The sequence below is a fragment of the Cotesia typhae genome, unplaced genomic scaffold (assembly GCF_013202065.1).
Source record: "Cotesia typhae breed Kobodo isofemale line unplaced genomic scaffold, CoteBio_Ctyphae contig_5, whole genome shotgun sequence".
Classification (NCBI taxonomy): domain Eukaryota; kingdom Metazoa; phylum Arthropoda; class Insecta; order Hymenoptera; family Braconidae; genus Cotesia; species Cotesia typhae.
The window spans coordinates 1150913-1173669 of NW_027423757.1; the positions used below are offsets into that span (position 1 = coordinate 1150913).

The 22757-nt window shown below is 32.8% G+C and overlaps 2 protein-coding genes across 2 annotated transcripts; both read right to left on the reverse strand.

The window, feature by feature from the left end:
* Positions 1-2296: 2296 nt before the first annotated feature.
* Positions 2297-5527, reverse strand: LOC141530996 (omega-conotoxin-like protein 1). The gene is made up of 3 exons (XM_074248444.1): positions 5385-5527; positions 4597-4738; positions 2297-2587 (listed from the first exon to the last, which is right to left on the reverse strand). Exons 2-3 carry the CDS (start codon positions 4702-4704, stop codon positions 2447-2449), a joined length of 249 nt encoding a protein of 82 aa, XP_074104545.1. The 5' UTR covers positions 4705-4738; positions 5385-5527; the 3' UTR covers positions 2297-2446.
* Positions 5528-6070: 543 nt separating this feature from the next.
* LOC141531158 (uncharacterized) lies at positions 6071-7338 on the reverse strand. The gene is made up of 2 exons (XM_074248714.1): positions 6631-7338; positions 6071-6278 (listed from the first exon to the last, which is right to left on the reverse strand). Exon 1 carries the CDS (start codon positions 7248-7250, stop codon positions 6633-6635), a length of 618 nt encoding a protein of 205 aa, XP_074104815.1. The 5' UTR covers positions 7251-7338; the 3' UTR covers positions 6071-6278; positions 6631-6632.
* Between the last annotated feature and the right edge of the window lie 15419 nt (positions 7339-22757).

A 22757-nucleotide genomic window follows, 5' to 3' on the forward strand; every position in this document is an offset into this window, starting at 1 on the left:
TTTACGAATTCATACCTTGCTTGCCACCACATTTGGTATCACAGCAAACAGTATTTTATTAACACCATTAATTTATAGTAAAGATCGTGAAATTTATGGTAATCGGCCAATTTTCAAAAAGTTATCGATGATTTGAAGGACTTAAATGAGAAAAGGATTGAAGTAACTATAGCTAATAAACTTCTAGGGTTTATTGAATCTTTTAATTCCGGTCACTTGTATAAAATATGCTCAATGTTCATTGAAGATATTAAAAAATCTACTAGTGCAAATAAAAGATTATTACGAAATCGTACAAATTATGGGCAAGATGTTAAAAAAATAATATGTCAGGGACTGGGATCGGGATCAAAGAAGAGTTCGTATTCCATTGACATGATCGATTTGTTGCAGCTGCAGGAAAATCCTGCAACGTTTGGATCGTGACAGTAGCAATATCATATCGTGTAGAGCAAAAAAAATTTTTTTTCAGAGTGATTTTTTGAACTTCCCGCTAAGAAAACCTGAAAAATTTTTTTAATTCGGGAAGTTATTGGTTTTACCCCGTTATGCGAAAATAGAGTTTTTATCAGATCTCGACATATCGAGATGGCGATAATGTCCATATGTATATATATATATACTAGCTGACCCGGTGAACTTCGTATCACCTACAAAAATTTTTTTTTTTTACAAATTGTGATTTGTGATTTTTAACCTGTAAACTCTAATTTATTTTTGTCAACAATTAACACTGGTCGTATTGTAGACGGTTAAGTTGGTATTAAGTTATTAAATGAAACTTGTTGGTCATTTTAATATGTTTTATTTGTTTTATTTATATAATAAATGTATAACAAATTATAGAGCCTTTGGCGCGTAACCAAACGATCCGGGTTCGATTCCCGGTCTGGGCTGTCCGAATTACTTTTTCAGTTACCGAAAATTCCTACTGAGTAAAGGTCCTCCCCTTCCCCCTTTATCCTTTATTTCCCCCAGTTCCCAAAAATTTGTCTTTAATGACAAATTTAGCTATTATATATGGCTTATATATATATATATAAAGATACCCAAAGTATACTTGTACGTATATTCCTGCATATTGGACAATTTTGTATACTCTTGCAACCTTGAGGCTCAAGCGTAACAATAGCGATTTCGATACAAAATTAACAATTTTTTATTTTTTAAGATGAAATTTTTTTCAATTCCAAAATTCCAAAATTTTTTTTTCTAAACCATCCCTGAACTATAACGAACAAAACAAAAAAAAATTTTGAAAATCGGTCCAGCCGTTTTTGAGTTTTAGCGAGACTAACGCACAGCAATTGATTTTTATATATATATATATATATATATATATATATATATATATATATATATATATATATATATATATATATATATATATATATATATATATATATATATATATATATATATATATATATATATATATATATATATATATATATATATATATATGTGTGTGTGTGTGTGTGTGTGTGTGTGTATGTGTGTGTGTGTGTGTGTGTGTGTGTGTGTGTGTGAATCTCTCATGACTTTTGAACGGCTTATCCGGTTCGATCAGAATGAGCGGCGTTTCAAAGAGGTCCATTACCATTAAATTTTCTGAAAATTTGAACCAATTCGGTTCGCTAGATTTTGAGAAATCCCAAAAACAAAATTTTCAAAAAATCGTATTTCTTTTTGGAAGAACTTCTAAATGGCTTTATGCATCAATCCTAAAAACTAATCAGTTCTTAACCTTGGAAAACCACGTAGATCTCTGCCAGGCCGGTCACAATCGGTTGATTTGTTGGTCAGTTTTCGAAAACGATACATTTCAAAAAAGTGTTTTTTTACATAACTTCGACATTTCCTTTCGGATCGTTGTTAACGAAATAAAATAAGTATTAGAGTTTAAAAAACCACCTTAATCACCGCCAAGAACGTGAAAATCGGTTGATTGGTTCAAGAGATAACTATCGTTGTCGAACAAATTCGGTAAAAGTGAATTTTTTTAATTTATCCAAACTTTTCAGTTTGATCAATTTTTGTTTAAGAGTTAATTATAGGATTCGAAAAACTGCGTTGAATGCTACCAACTGCGTGAAAATCAGTTTATTTAATTAAAAGTAATTGTAGTTTGAAAATTTTAAGAATAGTGTTTTATTAAAGTCCTATCAGACTTTTGAGTTCGAAGAGCTCAAAGGCATACAACAGCTAACTGTCCAATCTCGGAAAGCTCAAAATAAAACAAATTATATTTTAGAGCTTGAAGAGCTTTTACTTATTATAATTAATAACAAAAATAATTGTTTCATAAAATCTATTTGAAAATCTTCATGTTACATTTGTAGTGTAAAAAGTGAGTTTACTCACAGTATAGATCTATATTATAAAAATATTTATTTCCATTTAGAAAACGATAATATATAAGTTATTCTGAATTAAATTTAGTATTTCACCAATCTTTAAATTTAGAATCTGTTTTTTTCAAATTTTTCTTCGCTTCTATCAATTCTTCTGGAGTAATAACAACAGAACATCTATTGGCGAATCTATGACAGACCAAACCTGAGCAGCAACTGCTAACTGAAACACACTAAATAAAAGACGGAAAATTAGTAAAATCATTTTTTTTGTAGATCAATTTCATAATTCATCAATAAGGCTAGGAAGTGTTTTTTCTATTCAAATTTGAGTTTCAACATATGAATGCTCATTTAAACAACTGCGAAAATGCTGGCCCTACTCATCGAATTGATCTTCATATTTATGTTTCTAATTCTTCATAACAATGCCACTCAATATTATCTAAAACAGTTAATAAAAACTTCTAACGATTTTTTTTATTCAGAAAATATACAATCAAGATTTTGAATAACCGTAATGATTCTTTTAGAAATTATTTATTAATTAATAATATTAATTATAATAAAAGAATAGAAATGTCATTTACCTGATCCATAAATAAAACTTTGAATCATTAAATACGGATGTGAAAATTACTTTTTGTCAAATATATTTCGAACAAATCGAATAAATTTTGATCTTTTTCATAATAATCGATGTACACGGAAAGAAAATTATAGGAATTTTTCCTATTTATTATGGGAATAGTTCCTATACTCGTGTAGTTAGTTTTGCTATACTGCTATAGAAATAGTTTCCGTAATAATACAAGAAAGGTTTTCATCATAGTATAAGAAAAATTCCTAAAGTAATATGGGAATAGTTCCCATAATAGTATGGGAATAATTCCCATGGTAATATTGGAAAAATTCCTATAATAGTATGGAAACTATTTCTATTCTATTATGGAAGTTGTTCCCATAGTAATATAGGAATTTTCCTCATACTATTTTCTATATCATGATCGGGATAATATTCATCACAATATAGAAATGATTTCTATACGATTATAGGAATGATTCCCATAATTTATAGCAATGAGTCCTATAATATGTAAGATTTATTCCTATAAGTTATGTAAAATATCAATTTTATGATTATATTAATTAAAAAAAATTACAACATGAGGCGATATTTTAAAAGTATAATAATGGATTTATTGATGAGGAAAATAATACATGACTGCTTGCTAGCCTCGGTGGTGTTAGACTAACTTAAAAGTTATCCCTTAAATTTACTTGGGCCCCACAGTCCCTTCTCACCACCATCTCTAATCAGCATACTTGCATACTTCATATACTTTTGCTCGTTCTCTCAGTCGCACTCAAGCTACAATATTCTTAACTATCTCACAGAGTAACCATATTTTGACATCTGATGACAGCATGTCAAAAGTACTAGTTACTCATCTAATCCTTAAATTTAAAACCACTTATTTTTACAGCTTACAGCTACTTAAAAACGAATATTTTTACTAGAGTAAAAGCAGAGAAAATATTTACAACAAAATATTTTTCCTGCTCCTCCAATCATAAGAATAGTTGCAAAGTGTATATAGAAATTAATCCTATAAATTATGGGAATAATGACGGTAAATATAAGAACTCCTCTCATAATTCGTATGGGAACTATTTCCATAAATTATTGGAAACGATCTTATACATTCTGGGAACACTTCCTACTATTATGGGCGTTATTCACATAATTATAGTTTTCGTTCCTATAATCAGTATAGGAAATAATCCCATAAATTTATAGGAATAATACTCATATTTTTCTTTTCGTGTACGTTGTAATAATTTTCAACAATAATTTGACTTTGAAATTTATGTATTCAGTCTTTTTTCAAGCGTATAAGAACTAAAAAAAAAATATTTAATTAAAACAGAGCATAGTTGATTAGCAGTTATTGATTTCTAGTATAGACTGATGCATTTGATGAACGATATTAATTGGCCAAATCATGTCAACAATAACACTCCAGTTTTTATGAGTAAAACATTTTCTTAGTAAAAAGTAATAATGAGTTGAAAAATATTTCATGTTTCATATTTTATTTACACTTTCGAATACGATAAAAATATGTATTGTATACAACTTTTCTACAAAAGAACCTGTTTTTTCCATTGTTTAAATTTTATAATTCGAACTAATCTTTGGATATTTACAAAATAAAAAAAGACTATCAATAAAACTTACATTGTCGCCATGACGACCACATGTACTCTTTGTATTATCAGTTGAACGAGCTGAGATAATGGTTGCTGCTAGCAAGCCGAAGAACATAAAAATAATGACCTTTGACATCTTGGGCTATCTTTTCGATCCACTTACTTAAGTTCTGAAATGATAAATTTATTGTCAGTGTAACATAAACTCATACGTTAATGTAAGAATCACAAGGTTAATGCGTTAAGATTCAAGGTGACAGTCTCTTTTATTAATAAATAGCGGTCGGAATATGAATTAAGTCTGATTAAAAAAAAAAAAAAAAAAAAGAAAAAAATAGTTATATACAATGAAATGAAACGAGAGTATCAAAAAACTGTTCTCTGTTTGTTAACCGTTTACTTTTTTCGATTGAGTTAGTTACTGCATTAAAGTAATTAAAGAAATTTTGATTATAATGATTTATTTAAAAATGTAAATTATTATAAAAGTCAAAAAGGGGCGTAAAATAATAACAATAATAACAAAAAAATGTAAGTCTCTGAAATATATGAAAAAATTATTCTCTCGTAAATATAACATTTATTTTTAAATAATTATTATTATTTCTATTATTATGTTATCACTTGGACGTTATGCATAATTTAGTGACCCTGTTATTGACGATTGCTGTTGGGTAAATGTAAACTAAAATAAATAAATAAACATTTTTAAAAATTCCGTTGAAGAGAAATTTTAAAAAACAAACTACGGATTTTAAAAAATATATCCTAAAAATTGTTTTAATATAATAACAAAGAATAATTAAATAAACTCACAGTAACAGCTGAAATGACTTAATGTTATTGTATGAACTCCTTGAAGTTTTATTTACGACTGACTGTTTAAGATTGCCTTAAATGCATTTATATAACCATCATACAACCTTTTAGTCTGATGATTCATTTATTCTAAGAACGTAAGCAGACTCACTGATACATAACACAGATTTATAACACATATATCGCGTTAAATTGATAAAACATTATTTATTTGTTTATATTCCATTTCAGTAGAAATTTATAGCGTTAAGATTTATGGAATTAAGATATTATTTTTTATTCAAGTATTTTTCTCACCAATGTATTCGCAATTTAAATTCAGATGATTCTTAAGAAAATATCACTTTCTGAAAGATACGTGAAGTTAATTATTGTGAACAAAAAATCAATCTAATATCTCGATCTCTTAAATTAACCTAATGAATTTCTTACTTTATTTTATAGAGATGACAAATGGTTTTTATTTAAATTTCAGTTATGATTATCAAACTCTAATAATTAGTAATTAATTATTGAAATATTTAAAAATAAAGTGCGAAAATATGGTAAATTAAGTTTACTCTTGAGGTTAACATATAATGGCTACAACCAATTATATTTTCTCTCCATTACTATACTTAGGGTAGTACACAGAAAGAAAGAAAGTCTTAAGGGGCACACCTAGTGTAACGGCCTAAAAAAAACGTGATTTTTGGGAATTTTTATTAAAAAAAATACTTTATCAATTATTTTAAAATTTTAAGAATATATTTATACATGTTTTAAGAATACATAATGAAATTTTTGTAGAAAAAAATTAAATATTTTTTAAGTTATCGTCGATCTCTAACGGCGCGAAAAAAAAAGGTCCTTCACTGCTGCAGTGATTCCGGCCTTCTCCGTGGATGAAATCTAAAAAAATATCTCGTTAAACTAGATAATATTGTCTGTACAATGACCTACGATAAAAAAAAAAATCAAAAATTGACAATATGGCGGCGTTTTAAAAAAATAGTCGAATTTTACCTAAAATTTTGGTCGTTTGTGGTTTCTGCGAAAATTCGATTTTTGATCAGATCAAAAAATCGATAGGTCATTGTACGGAGAACTATATATAGAACATGTAAAAAAATTCGATAGTGATCGGATCATTTGTTTTTGAGTAATCACTGCAGCAAATTCGGAAAATGCTGTTTCGAGAAAAACGCGTTTAAAGATAAAATGATCGTTTCCACTGTTATAAGTGGTTTAAAATCATATTTACAGCTAATCTGCTATTCCAGGGCCATATAATACACCTTCCTCTTCTTCGAAAAGGGCTTGTTCAGCTGAAGAAGCTTTTCTTCGAGATGATCGACCTTCTTTTGAAGAAGCCCTTTGGCGATAATCAGCGATTCGTATTCTCGTGTCGTCCTTAAGAGCCGCAAAATCTCTTGCTGCAGGTCCAACTATCACTCCCATTACATTGAATATCTTCAAAATTGACGAATAACCGTCATTAAATATTGCAGTTGCAAAATTATTTGACAATTCAATAGTTTTGAAGCCATTATGAAGATGCTTGGGTGAAAAGTGCCAAAGTAAACCGTTGTAGCTTTCATTGTTGTTTTGAGTATTGTTACCTTTACATCTATCAAGCAATTCATATCGAGATAAGTCTTCATAAATAGGTTTTATAGCTTCTTGTACTTCTGGATCCAGTGGGAGGTAATCGTGTTTAAATGTACTAGTGATTCCTTCAGCTTCCGCGCGGCGATAAGCGCACCAACTTTCAGCGCCTTCTGGACAATTTTTATGATTTGGGTTTTTGTCAGTTGAACAGAAATGATAAAATGTTGCCCAGATTGCTTTATACATTTCATCTACATTATCTTGATTCCTCATAATTGCTAAACCATAATATTTTTGGAGTTTATTTATAAAATTTACAGTTAACTTTTGTGATGTGTTACTTTTTCCTCCTAATTTCTTATTAATGTTCTTTACACTTCGGCAACGTGTTCCCATTCTTTTTTCACATGTAGATAGCATTCCAATTTAGCAACAGGAATATCATAAGGATTCAAATCTATAAGTCCTTTGTGGGTAGCGCTATCACCATCACCAATATAGCGGGTATATTTTACACCATATTTACTAATGGAACGACCAAACATGTCTTTTACACTATCCACTTCCATTTTTGAGGCAGATCCTTTATGATTGGCATCACATTCTTCATCGTGTAATGATAGCCATTCCTCATAATCTTCAGGTTCGCTATCTTTTTTTTTTTCTTCCAAAAACACAACTCTGACAATATGTAGATTTTACGCATGAATCAAGAATTTTCTTGCTGTATTTTCCTGCCAGCGTAACTACTCCAAAACGGGAAGTATGGCCACGTTTTTTTCAGGTACCGTCGCCGCTAACAGTCAAATTTGTCTCCGAATTTTTTTTCTTTAATGTAAGCTCTTTTTCTTCATTTATAGCTTGCTGCATACTGAGCTTACAAACAGTTTCGGCTGCAATCTGTAAATTCGTAAAACATCCCGCAAAAGTTTGGTCGTAAAATTTGCATGCTAAATCCATTAATCCACAGAAAAGATTTATCCCATTTATTCCGATGCCCAATAGACGCATCACAGCAACAATACGTTTATTTATTTTAAATGCGTTATTAATCATTGGTCCAGAATTAATATACGAATTGCCACATTCACAAATAATAGCAATTTTGAACCCTAGGCCTCTTGAACTTGCTTGATTGAAAGTAACTTTTAACAAAATACAATATCCATGAGATGGGTCAATCACAACATTATTGTCATTATTTTGTAATAACTTTTCTGCGGACGTACTGGTATTCGCAGTAGATTGCTCAAATGTAAATCTATTTCCGGTAAACTTGCGTTTTTTCGCAATTGATCGATGCTTAGGAACATTGTGAGTTCCTTTTTTATTTGAATATGAAGATTGATCACTCATTTTCAAGAAAATAGCACGTGTAAAATTATGATGCGCTCGATACAACGATCACAATGAGACTAAATGTGTCTGGCTCCGAAAATAATTTACGTGGCAGTAAACGAAAAATTTCTAGAAATTTGTAGAAATTATTATAATGATATATTTTTGTATACCTGAGAGCCAACAATAGAAACTGGAATCGTGTTATAGGGGCTAGAAGAGACAGTAGACTCTGAACAATACTTCAGGTACGTCTCGCAGCTAATGACACTCTAGCTGCCGAGCGGCTGCTCTTTAAAATGTTATAACTCAAAAACTATTTGATATATCGATTTGAAATTTTAATATGTTATTTTTAAAGGTGTAATCTACCGAAATATGAAAAAAAAAAAAAAAATCGACTTTTTCGAAATTTCACACTAGGTGTGCCCCTTAAGTCAAGCGTAAATTTTTTTAAATCAAAAAAATCTTAAGGAAGATTGAAAATTTTTTGAATGAAGTTAAAATTTCTTGAACGAAATTAAATTCTTTTAAGCCAAGAAAATTTCTTCTTGCTCCAAAATAATTTCGGTTTTCCTTACAATTTTCTTGGTTCAAGAAATTTTTTTTTCTGTGTACGTAAGTGAAAAGTATATTTCAAGAAAATTATAAAATTTTTTTTACTGAAAGACAAATATATTAATAACTCACCACCAAAATTTCAGATCAATTCACAGCACCGTTTTTGAGTAATTAATTTTGGAAATTACATCATTTACACGCAGAGAGATGATAAAGTGTAGTAGTCTATTTCTTTAGTTTAACAATTTATTCAATTTATAACTATACTCTTTACAATACTCGAATGAAGTTAATTAAGTTTCATAATAATTAATCAATCCCGTAGAATATAGTTATCCGTAAAGTAATACAATAATTAAAGTCTTTTATAAATATAAGTGTCAAGATGGTACTCCACGATTACAATAATGCGATAAGTTAAGTATAAGAAAAATAGGACAAGGGTCTTAAACCGTTGATGTGCGTATCTCAGAGGCTGAGGAAAATCTGCCTCGTGCCCCTTGACTCTCGAGGGTGTTAGGTTTTCTAACACAGCGTTGTTCTTAAGGTCCCATGATGTCATGAGCCCCTTGAATGCCGGGGAAGGGATTTTATGGCCCAAAGAGTACGGTGGTTGACGGAAAAATTTTGAGAGTGGAAAAGTACTCCCACATTCGGCCTCTCCTGACCACACAAACCGTCCTCGGCTTTGACTACCTGGATCTGAAAAATTCATCCAAACAAATCCTCATTAATGACCCGATCAGGGTAATAAAGTTACAAGAAGGTAACTATCGCCGCTCAATCCACACTCCCCTAGTCAGAGTGATCAGCTCTACCCAAGAGTGTCGATCGACCCGCGATAGCGACCAAGTAGCGCCTGGGGATAGGACAAATTAGGATTCTCAACCATTCCAGGGCCTTACCCCGTGAAGCCTTCCGTGTTTACCAAACGGTCCGGTTCACGGATGCCTGTTCAGGATGAGACCTTAGCTAGGTATACACATGCTGAGTTGTCTGAGCCTGGTGCTAGAGTGTCCGTCCCTGAAGACTATTGCCTGAAGCCCAGCATGACACTAACTACCATGACACTACATGAAACTAACTTGACCAATGGCCAGGAACCAAGAGAACAACCGACTCGGTAAAACAGTCCACGCCTGACTGGCCTGGGACTACCATAGTATCTCTCGACAGTGACAAGCTGCCGGGCTCTCAAAAGTCCCAGACTTGGCGAAAATAGTCGTGCCTGACTGGCCTGAAACCTCCATAGTATCTCCCGCTAGTGACAAGCTGACGGGCTCTCAAAGGCTCTAGACTTGGCGGTAGATGAGATCGAGCATCTACTGCCATGTCTAATTGACCTCAGTGGCTCGGAGTTCTCAGAACAGACCAGCACGGTTACTGAATCCGGGCAACCCAACTCGTCGTTGGTCCCTGGGAGTCAGCTCACCGTCGAGCATTCCGGAGACCTATCATGGATCCTCAACGCCAGAATACTCGCTGTTGTTCCGGTCACCCTTCTTGGTCGGTTAAATGACCCAAAGGCACGTTTCTGAGACCTGCAAACTACAAACATTGATTAAGAATCATAATCTCACCTTAATTTATTCCAGTGCGTTGAAGGATATCCACTTTTTCATCCTGTCAACCGCTACGGCAGTCTTTTGTCCCCTGGATTTCTGCATCTCCCGCAAATCTTGGACCTCATATTGGTCATTGGGCAGCACTACAGTAACCTTAAACGGACCCTTAGCCTTGGCGACTAATTTGTTGCTTTGTCCAGTCGCGACTGGATTGGTAGCAACCACAACGATGTCGCCGACAGTATACTGAGGTGGTTTGGACCGCTTGGCGTCAAACCTGGCCTTCTGCTTTTCTTGTTCAACTCCGGTAGCTGCTTTCGCCTGCTCCCTCATCTCTCTGAGGTCTAGAGCATCCAACGAGCTCTGAATCGAACCTAAAAGAACAGAATCTGCCATACTGCGGGGCCTGTAACCAAGTAAAAGTTGAGCTGGGGTTTTCTGTGTAGTCCGATTGGTAGCACTATTGAGACCACTCTGGACTGTCTTCACAAATTTATCCCATTGGTCCTCAGCTGACCCTGCACTGGAAGTTGCTAATGAATTCAGCAACGTGCGATTCGTGCGCTCATACTGTCCATTCGCCCTCGGTGTTGCCACTGCATTGAGGACGTGCTTGATGTTGTATTCTTTACAGAAACCATCAAACAGCTGTGACGTAAAACTCGTGCCTCTGTCACTGATGATCCTAGAAGGAACTCCAAAAAGTGAAAACAGTTGGGTCAGTGCTCGAATGACTCACTTAGTTTTAACGTCCTTCACTGGCTCCAGAATACAAAATTTAGTAAACCCGTCAACTATGGTGAGTATCTGGGTATTGCCTCGTTTACTTTTAACAAACGGGCTCACATGGTCGATGTGTATTGTGTGGAAAGGAAGGGCAACCTTCTCTATGGGGTGTAACATGCCAGGCTTGCGGCCAGAGGTAGACTTATAATACAGACATTGTAAGCATGCAGTAACGTATTTTGAAACAAATCTCTTCATGCCTTTAAACCAATAATGTTCGCACAGTTTCTCAAGAGTCTTATCAATTCCGAGGTGTCCCTGATCGTCATGACACATTTTCACGACGTGGAAACGAGAAGCTCGTGGTACTAACCACCTATTACCGTTCTCGATTCTTCGGAAAACTACTCCGTTCCTAAGGTCATAAGTTTCAAAATAATGTTTGGTACTCGCTTGATTATCTCCCGACTCCAGGATCTTCATGATTGTCTCAATGTCGGGGCCTTGTATTTGAGCCACTTTGATCCACTCACTGGGAGTGACATCAATAGCTAAACATTCGATGGGATACCGACTTAAATAATCAACATGCGCTCCTTGAGCGCCAGGTCGATACACAATATCGAAATTGTAGTCTTATAAATATACCCACCATCTGGCAATACGTGGTTGTATGTCCTTTTTTACAGCAGTAGCCCGCATGGCACTACAGTCAGTGACTACAGTGAAGTTTATCCCTATCAGGTATACGCGAAAGGTTTTAAGAGCTGCAACGACCGCAAGAGTTTCCAAGTCGTACGAATGATATTTTTGTTCTATTGGTGTTGTTTTACGACTATAATAGGAAACAACTTTCTTTTCGTGCCCATGCTTTTGCATGAGCATTAGGGTGGGTCAAAAAAATCGAATAATTTATTTTTGACTTTATACTCTGAAAAATAGGTTCGTAGACACCTAAAAAGAATTCTCTCCAAGTATAAGCTCTTAATTATAACGGGAAGGTCCTCCGCTTTGCGGGTTTCTATTTTTTTCGAATAATCAGATAAAAAAATTTATATCTCGCTTCCAACTGCTTGGAAAAATATTCCGTGGCATAGATTTTGTGAGAAATTGAATGCTTTACAAAAAAGGTCTCTTATGACTTTTTCAAAAACTCAACCGATTAAAAGATATTCATAGTTGAAGTTTGGCTATTTTAAGGAAAATATTCGTTTTTATTATGAATTTTATAAGTCGATGAAAAAAATTATTTCGGATTGCGGAACTCATGATTTTGTAGGAAATTTACTGCTCTACAAAAATGGTCTCTTATGATTTTTGATTAAGTGAAGCCGTTACGAGATATTCATCGTCAAACATTAACGAATATCAATATTTCCAGTTTTTGATCAATAATTCGATAAATTTTAATTTAAACTATGAGTTTCAGGAAAATTTACATAAATTTGAGTTTCGATCGATAAAGAAATGTTATAAACAATTTTTTTAATATTGTTTTCAGTCTTGAGCTTGTTTGATTGCATTAAAACAAGAAATTAGAGCATTTTTTTCGACATATAGCCAATGATTAGTTTAATTTGAAGTGAATGACATATTTCTTTGTCAAATTTAATATGAAAAGTATTGAATCAAGTGAGAAACAACCAGTATTTAACTTTTTTATAGATAAATTTTTATTGAATTATCAATTGCAATATAATTGTCTATATTTTTAACATAACAGTACGCTATTACTATAAATAATTTCTTTTATTACAATTTGGGAATGTTTTTTGATGTTCTTTGACAACTTGCAATAAGTACTGGAATTGTTCTTCATTTTTTGTCAAGCATTGATTATATTCACTGACTAATGCAACAGCTCGCTCTGCTGAATCATTGACAACTTTTAGTTGTTGAAAGTATTCTTTATTTTCGAGATAACTCTCATTAGTAGGCCATAATTCAACATCGACATCAAGAAAGTCATACGGTAGATCGAAGATTTTGAAAAGATTTAATGACTTTTTAGACACAAAGTCACTCAGAGTTCTCTGCGCCAATGAATTCAAATCTTTTTAGCAATTACAAATCTTTTAGCTTTAGAATCTGTACCTTCACGAGTATTAACAGCTTCAACAATACTTTTTTACTTCTAATGGAACGCCATCGTCAAACAGTGATAAAATGGCAAGTTCATCGCTCAAATACCATAAGTGCGAAATCATTTTTTCACACGTAGCTGAAGAAATCAAAGGATTGATATGTTTGTACTCCAATAAATTTTTCATAAACTGCAAGTCATGATAAGCAGCAGTTGTTGCAGAAGTTGATGAAAACCAAGCTTTTAAATACAATGTGACTATAAAAATACAGAAATGACGAAGACCATGCAATTCTTTCTGAGAGAGTTTGAATTCATCTCTGAATAGATACATTTTCAAACTATAAATGGCCTTAGCCATCCATCTAGCATGATGAACAGCACCAGGACGTTTGAAAGAAATCTTTTCTTGAGGCATTTCTCCAAGGAAAATCAATGATAATTCCAATAATTCTTTATCTAACTTATTATAACATTTCTTTATCGATCGAAACTCAAATTTATGTAAATTTTCCTGAAACTCATAGTTTAAATTAAAATTTATCGAATTATTGATCAAAAACTGGAAATATTGATATTCGTTAATGTTTGACGATGAATATCTCGTAACGGCTTCACTTAATCAAAAAATCATAAGAGACCATTTTTGTAGAGCAGTAAATTTCCTACAAAATCATGAGTTCCGCAATCCGAAATAATTTTTTTCATCGACTTATAAAATTCATAATAAAAACGAATATTTTCCTTAAAATAGCCAAACTTCAACTATGAATATCTTTTAATCGGTTGAGTTTTTGAAAAAGTCATAAGAGACCTTTTTTGTAAAGCATTCAATTTCTCACAAAATCTATGCCACGGAATATTTTTCCAAGCAGTTGGAAGCGAGATATAAATTTTTTTATCTGATTATTCGAAAAAAATAGAAACCCGCAAAGCGGAGGACCTTCCCGTTATAATTAAGAGCTTATACTTGGAGAGAATTCTTTTTAGGTGTCTACGAACCTATTTTTCAGAGTATAAAATCAAAAATAAATTATTCGATTTTTTTGACCCACCCTAATGAGCATGGCTCCAAGACCTATCGAATTAACATCTGTGTGGACCTCAGTTTCGAGGGTCGGGTCATAAATAGTGAGAACGGGTCTTGTTGTTAATATTTCCTTTACTTCGTTTACGACTCCAGTATGTTTTTCAGTCCAAACCCAAGGACTGTTTTTCTTCAATAAGTCTATTAGTGGCGAGACTTTTTGAGCGAAGTGTTTAATAAATTTCCGGAAGTATCCCGCAAGGCCAAGGAATGAACGTACTCCTTTTACATCTTTGGGGATTTCTGCGTTTTTAACGGCTTCGATTTTATGAGCGCCTGGACGAACTCCGTCCGTGGATACTTCCCGGCCCAAATAGTCAATCTTTGTTTGAAAGAACTTACACTTGTCTAAATTGAGCGTAAAGTTGTAATTTCTAAGTGCTTTCAGAACAAGCCTTAGGTTTTTGAAAGCCTCTTCTATACTAGAGCCTATAACTAGAATGTCGTCGACATACACAAGGGCTATTGTAAATCTCAATTCTCCAAGAGCAGTGTTTATGGCTCTTTGGAAAACAGCGGGTGCATTCTTTAACCCAAACGGCATACGTAGGAATTCGCAATGACCATCTGGAGTTACAAATGCAGTCACTTTAACAGAGTCTTTGTCCATAGGAATTTGATAAAATCCAGATTTTAAGTCGAGTGTTATATAATATGCGACTCCGCTTAATCGATCGATCTGGTCATCTATATGAGGCATAGGATGAGGATCGACAACGGTAAACGTATTAACTCCTCGAAAATCGATGCACATGCGGATATCTCCTCCGGATTTATGGCGAACCACTATTGGACTTGCATAAGGCGAATGACTTTCCCGAATAATTTCGCCGTCCAATAGATCCTTGACTAAGTCTTTAACTTTGTTACGCTCGTCGTAAGATAACCGTCGTGGTGCTGAATGAACAGGTGCATCAGTTGTCAGCTGGATCTTCATAGTTGTTCCATTGGCTTTGCCGATTTCCCTCATGTTAAGCGCGATACAGTCCCGAAATTCGTTTAACAGATTTACGAGTTTATTTTGCGCATCTTCATCCACTCCCGGGCAGCAAACATCAGTTATTTCTATCTTTCGCTTACCGGATTCAACCATGTGTACTTCAATGATGATCTGTATCTCTGATGATCTGTATACCGGCGGCGTCTACGATAGCTTTGACTCGGGGTTTCCTGAGGATGTCACGGCCAATAAGAATGTCCCTTGATAGCTGATCGTCTGGAACCACGTACGCTTTTAGTCTGAAGGTAATGTCGTTGATCTTGAGTTTCAGTTTTGCTCTCGCGATTGGGGTTACTATGGCTTGATTAAAGGCGGACAGCGTATAATATTATTTTTATTTGAAAAATTAAAATTCAATGACGTTTAATTGTTTTTTTCACATTTCAAAGTATTTTTAAGTATAGTTGACTACAATTTTACAATTGTGGTATATCAAAAATATTATTAAATCTGTTGACAAATTTACGGCAATTATAACTCTTGAAAGGTCAAGAAACCGAAAAAGTATTTACCGATACAATTTTTCATTTTAAGTAGAATTCATCAAATATCTGATTATAAATCAGAATTTTTCTTAAAAAATTATTCCTTTATCAATAAAGTAATCCAGGAATCAATTTATAGTGTTGTCTCTAATGAAAAATAAAATTGTTTCAAAATTAAAAATATTTATCAACAACTCAATTTGTCGATTTTTGACGAATTGGTTGAAGCCACGATTCTAAACAATTATCAATCTTTATATCGTAAAATAAGCATATACTAATTTTTCGTTTATTTCAATAGATAATTTTTTTAGTTTGAGTTTTCGCAGAATTATATTGTTTAGGTAGTACGTACGTGAAAAGCATACTTCAAGAAAATCATAAAATTTTTTTTTATCGAAAGATAAATATATTAATAATTCACTACCAAAATTTCAGATCAATTCACCGCATCGTTTTTGAGTAATTAATTTTCAAAATTGCATTATTTACATGCAGAGGTATAGAGAGATGGTAAAGTTAGTATGAAATTATTTTCATCACTCGAGTGGTACGGAAGATTTCATACTAACTTTTGTGGGAGTACTTTTCCACTCTCAAAATTTTTCCGTCAACCACCGTACTCTTTGGGCCATAAAATCCCTTCCCCGGCATTCAAGGGGCTCATGACGTCACGGGGCCCCAAGAAAAATGCTGTGTTAGAAAACCTAACACCCTCGAGAGTCAAGGGGCACGAGGCAGATTTTCCTCAGCCTCTGAGATACGCACATCAACGGTTTAAGACCCTTGTCCTATTTTTCTTATACTTAACTTATCGCATTATTGTAATCGCGGAGTACCATCTTGACACATATTTATAAAAGACTTTAATTATTGTATTACTTTACGGATAACTATATTCTACGGGATTGATTAATTATTGTGAAACTTAATTAACTTCATTCGAGTATTGTAAAGAGTATAGTTATAAATTGAATAAATTGTTAAACTAAAGAAATAGACTACTACAGAGTCAGAAGTGGGATACACTATCGTGCTCACATAGTGAATAGTGATTTTCAATAAATCAAAAATCATGAGTCGTGACCGAAGATCAAGGCGGGACCGTGATCATGAAAGTGACCGTTACCGGAAAGATCGTCATAGATCTCTATCACCACACCGTCACTGTGAATCACCACCTCAGGGGAGAGGTTCTTCCAATTCTCGATTGGATCCACCTGTACCAAATAATCGACAAACTGACAGTGAGGCTAGCAGCAGCAGGAGTAGTGAGTCCCTGATGATTGAGAAACTCACAGAGGTCCTTTCGGGTTTCACACAAACAGCACGTTAACCAAGACCTAGTGGTGGCTGCTTCACCAACGAGAAGGCGATCCCAGAGTTCGATCCCAAGGAAACCAACCTATCTACTGCGGAGTGGATTGCCAAGGTCAGCGCGCACGCTAGGCTTCATGGATAGAACGAGCGGACAATGCTCTACATGGCAACATGCAGGCTTAAAGGTAATGCAAAACTTTGGTATACAGAATTGCATGATTCGCAGTTAACGTGGGGGACATTCTCTTCATTAATTGCCGAGCAGTTTCCGGGCGAGTCGAACTACAGTAAATTATTTAAAGAAGCCGCGACTTTCGAATGCGCCGCGGGTCACGATCTTGTCGCGTACTCTTTCCTTAAAATAGGCAAATTAAAGAAATTAAAGCTCGAGATACCGGAGAACAAATTAGTTTCATGCGTAGTTAGGGGGATCCAAGATGATTCGATCCGCACTACTTTAATGACTCATAAATTCCAAACTATCGCGGAATTGAATGAGCATCTTGCGAATTATGAAACTACGCATAAATCAAAAGATAGGAGTAAGGGCGCGAAAAAGTCACACGCGCGAGACTCTAATAAAGTCAAAACCCGGGAAGAGAAATCGAGAAACGTTTGTTACGGTTGCGGCAAATCTGGTCACCCACGCTATAACTGTCCAGAAGGAGATAATACCAATAAGCCAAGAAATCCGAAATCCAACAATCAATCATCGGATGAGGACCTGTGTGGTTATTGTAAAAAACCGAACCACTCGGAGAAAGACTGCTTCACCAAGCGACGGGACGAAGCCAGGAAGAAGAAATCTGCATGACTAGATGTATGCTCAGTTGAAGTTAGAAAACCGTTATTAATATGTGTCGTGAATGAACAAGGAAAGGAGTGTATGGTTGATTTGGGTAGCGATTGTTCAGTCATACGAGACCGCGAAGCCCGCTCTTTGGGACTAAAGTTAAGACCAACTCAAGAAACATAATAGCTATCACTACTATATTAGAAGCCATCTACTTATACGGTCCAGTTTCTCGACTGTGTAAATTTTTTTAATTTTGAACTTTAATAAACATAACAAATATTAATTCAGCTCAAATGAAAAAAAAATATGAATTATACTTAAAGTTCTATTTTAATGTGGATAACATTTATAGTTAATAAATGTAAGTTAAAAAAATTTTAAATAAAAAAAAATTTGATTAATGATTGATGTAAAAGTAAAAGATAAAAGCAATAATTGACATGGCACGAAAGTAATCGACATTGATAGAAATAAAGTACTCAAAACACCTACCATGTAATTCATTCGCAAATAGCAATTTTGAAACACATGTATATTGTTTTAGTAATAACGGAAACCGCTCGACGGATTGGCTCGACTGATCTTTTTCGAATGTTTAGTCTCTTGCTCCTAACCAATATTTTCCATATATTGCAAACCACTTGGGTAAATAATCAATTATTTTACTGACGAAAAAATAAATCAATTAATTTAATAAAAACAACTATAAGTTTTACAATTCAATTATTTTTATTGCATCAATAATAACATTTACATTAAATTAATTAAACTTTTACGATATATTTTTAAAATAATAATTAACAAAATTAATTTTTAAAAAAGTTGCCATTATATCTGAAAGCCTCGAATAAAAAATATTAACAATTTAAGTAATCATATCACATTCGAATAGAAATTGTACATGACGTAAAAGAATATTTTCAATCAAATCAATAATGTGATAATTTATGCTGTAATAACTAAATTTCTAAAGATACTATATATCATGATCAATCTGGTAATATTTACTGAAATAAGATTACAAACATTAACGAAAACATCTCTTATAACTGTTTGTGTATGTATGCATGAGTTTCTTGTGAAAGAATGACAGTTCGTTTCTCAGTTGGGAAAATACGTGCATTGTTTAGACATAAAATATATAGTGGTATACTCAAGGTTATCTCTTATCATGTACGCATATTTTCGATGATTTTTTTTTTTATGTATTGACTATAATCTACAGTACATTTTATCGATTAACATTTAATTTATTTGATATAAAATATGATTCTTGAATAAATTATTAACCAAAAAAATTGAAAATTTATAGTAAAAGTCTAAAAACGTTCATTAGTTCAAGAATTTTTAGCTTGATTCAAGAAGATCTAGTTGCTTACAATAATTTTCTTAGATTAAGCTTTTTTTCTTTTGAATTAAGTTGATTGATTTTGATATCAGTATATGCAAACAATATGAACAACACAAAAAAATCAATTTATCAAAGTATATATGTTTTAGCTTCAACTTTTAATATTTTATTGGTTGTAAGACTTATCAGCTTAATAAGTTAATTTTTAACTTTTTGCTATGAAAATTAATTATTTAAAAAAAATCAGGAAGTTATTGGTTTGACTCCAATTCTTAAAAATCAAGTTCTCATTAGATCGCAACGTCTTGAGATTCTAGGAAGATACTCTGGCTATTTCATTTCTACAAGGAATTTCCTTCTACGCGCGCGCGCGCGCGTGTGTGTGAGTGTGTGAGTGAGTGTGTGCGCGCGTGTGTGTGTGTGTGTGTGTGTGTGTGCGTGTGTGTGTGTGTGTGAACGTTTTATAAATTTTGAACGGTTTGATCAATCAACATAAGGTTTGTGGCATTCAATAAAGTTTTATTGCTAATAGATTTCATGTAAATTTGAATCGTTTGGGTTTGGTAGATTTTGATAAATCTTCAAAATGAAATTTTCAAAAAAATTTTTTCTTCCAAAAACTTTTAAGTTAATGCATTATTCCAAAATCCAATCAGATCTTACCCTTAACAAACAACATATGTCAACTACCGCAAGCTGGATCGAAATCGGTTTATTTGTTCAAGAGATATTCAATTTTTAAGAATTCAAAATAATGTGGTTTTTTAATCCAAAAAAAAATATCTGAACTGCAATAACTTGACACGGAAAAAAATAATTGGTAGAGACTACCGATTTTTCGGTAGAGGCAACCGATTAAAATCGGCAGAGGTTACCGATTTTTTTTTCGGTAACAGCTACCGATTTCGAATCAGAAATCTCTTCTGATTTAAATCGGTAAACATTATCAAAAAATCGGTAACCTCTACCGATTTACATTTACCGAGAAAATAGTTTTTGGAGCCTACAACTAAAGTATACATTCGAATGACCCTTATGTCGAGTTATAATTTTTCCGTGTATCTTAGAACTTGTAGAGTTCAAAACAGCTGTAAAACCATGATAAAAAGATTCACTTAATTCAAAAGAAACAATCTCAAACCAAGAACATTATTTCGAAGGATTTGACTATCTTGATACAATTTTTCTGCTTGATCACAGGTTTAAAAATTGTTGAAACAATTTTCTTGGTTTGAGATGGTTTCTCTTGAACCAAGTTAATTTCTTGATGAGTATATTTAGACTCTTAAAGCCCTACAAAAACTAATTATAGTAATTTTTCTCAAGAAACAAAAAATATTCTTTCTTGATCTTAAAAGTAAATAATCACGTACGGAACTCTTCACGTACAATGAATAATGCAAAACTACATAACATTGAAACTTCTTAATTACATTTCTGTTTTCATATCATGAGGTGACCGAAAAAGTAGTTGTAGACGGTGTATCGGATAACTTAACTGGTAGAGCTCTTGAGGCGTAACCAAACGATCCGGGTTTGACTCCCGGTCTGAGCTGTCCGAATTATTTTTTGGATACCCACTCGGTAGGATTGCCCTCTTTTCCCGTATCCTTTCTTTCCTCTCTCCCCAAAAATTTGTCGATAATCGACAAACCCAGCTATAAAATATGGCATATTTGTATCTCTTTACATATAACTAGATATATTTATATATTACCATATATAGTTAAACCGGTTGAAAGTTTGGATCTTATTATATCTAATCGTTTGGATCCAATTACATATGTTCAGATCCAATTATTTTTCTCGGGATTTAGATGAAAAATAATTTTCATTACAAATAAATTAAAGCACGTTAAAAATTAGTGAACATTATAAAAAATAAAAAATAATTACCAGAAAGAGAGGATCATTATATTTTATCTTTCTTGTTGCCGGCAATCAAAATTACGATGATGAACTATATTATTTATCACAATTCTTTAATAAGTATGTCTTTAAATCATAATTATTCCTAATGACAGTAATACCTAATTACTAGATTGAGCACCGTCATGGGCATTTTAATTATCTTGTTCACTTGGTGAATTTTTACGAATCACGGAGAAAATTAAATAATAGCAGTTACTATCTAGATCTGGTAAAAAATTTTACCATCAACCTGATCGTAGTGAATACTATTTAGATGGTTGTAGAAATCATCTAGGTGGTAGCATTTACCATATTTATAATAATTGTTACAATTGTGTATGTTAATAAGAGTTAATTACTATTATCATCCTAAATGGTTATATTTATAATTTCTGATGGTAACAGTTACCATCAGGAATTATAGCAGCTACTATCTAAGGTAGTAAGTAGAATTTAAACATCAGGGTTTAAAAACTACGGTCAAAGACGTAAATATATACTGAGAGAAAAATATAGGTATTATTCCTATAAATTTATGGGATTATTTCCTATACTGATTGTAGAAACGATTACTATGATTATGGGAATGACGGCCATAATATTAGGAAGTATTCCTAGAATTTATAAGATCATTTCCAATAATTATGGAAATAGTTCCGACACGAATTAATGGAGTAGTTCTTATATTTACAGAAATTGTTTCTATAATTTATAGGAGCCGTGACTTGAGAACTATAAAAAAATAAAATTTTGCTTCATTAGACAATGACTTTTGTTAAATTGCCCTGTACTTTTTTAACTATTGACATTTTTAAAGATATAAGCTCATCCTCATGTTACACTCATCAAGAGCTTTCGTTTGAGTACCCACATGCATTTTTTATATATTTTTCATATATACATGTATATAATATATGAAATATATTTTCTTTAATTTTCTTTCCGTGTACTTGAAAATTATTGAATTTTTGATCAATTTTTTCATAGAATTCAATAATATTAATTACTATATTTGATAGTAAATATTATCATCCTGATAGTAAATATAACCATCCTGATAGTAATTGTTGTCATCCTGATTGTAACTGTTATTAAAAAAAATGGTAACTGCTATCACAAAAAAATAATAGCACTAACCATCTTTGCGTTGAAAAATGTTTTAATCATCCTAGATGATTGGAGCTACAAATTTAGTATGATAACTCTTATCATTTAATTTTCTCCGTGAAGTACTTCTTTCATTTTATGATGTCGTGCTTAACAAATAATACTTGATAAATCATAAACATTAAAAAAAATTGTTTGCATATAGAATTAAAGAGTACTCATAATGAAAGTAAACCCTGCAATAGCTTCTTAATCAATGAGTGTTGGTTGCGTGTAAGTTAAGGGTGAAGAGACTATTTCACGACCGACAATAACTTCCACACGCACTTCCGCTCCAAGTTTATCATGCTAACAGCTCTTTTCCGGGCACGTGTTTTCTTATCCGTAATTTTTTAGCAGAAATCTATAATTAATTGCTCATTTTCAAAAAGCAATATCTATCAAGCTATC

Coding starts and splice junctions, on each gene's coding strand:
- LOC141530996 (XM_074248444.1), bottom strand. CDS start 4,704: ATGTCAAAGGTCATTATTTTTATGTTCTTCGGCTTGCTAGCAGCAACC. Junction 2,588..4,596: donor GTGGTCGTCATGGCGACAAT/GTAAGTTTTATT, acceptor TCTTTTATTTAG/TGTGTTTCAGTTAGCAGTTG.
- LOC141531158 (XM_074248714.1), bottom strand. CDS start 7,250: ATGAGGAATCAAGATAATGTAGATGAAATGTATAAAGCAATCTGGGCA.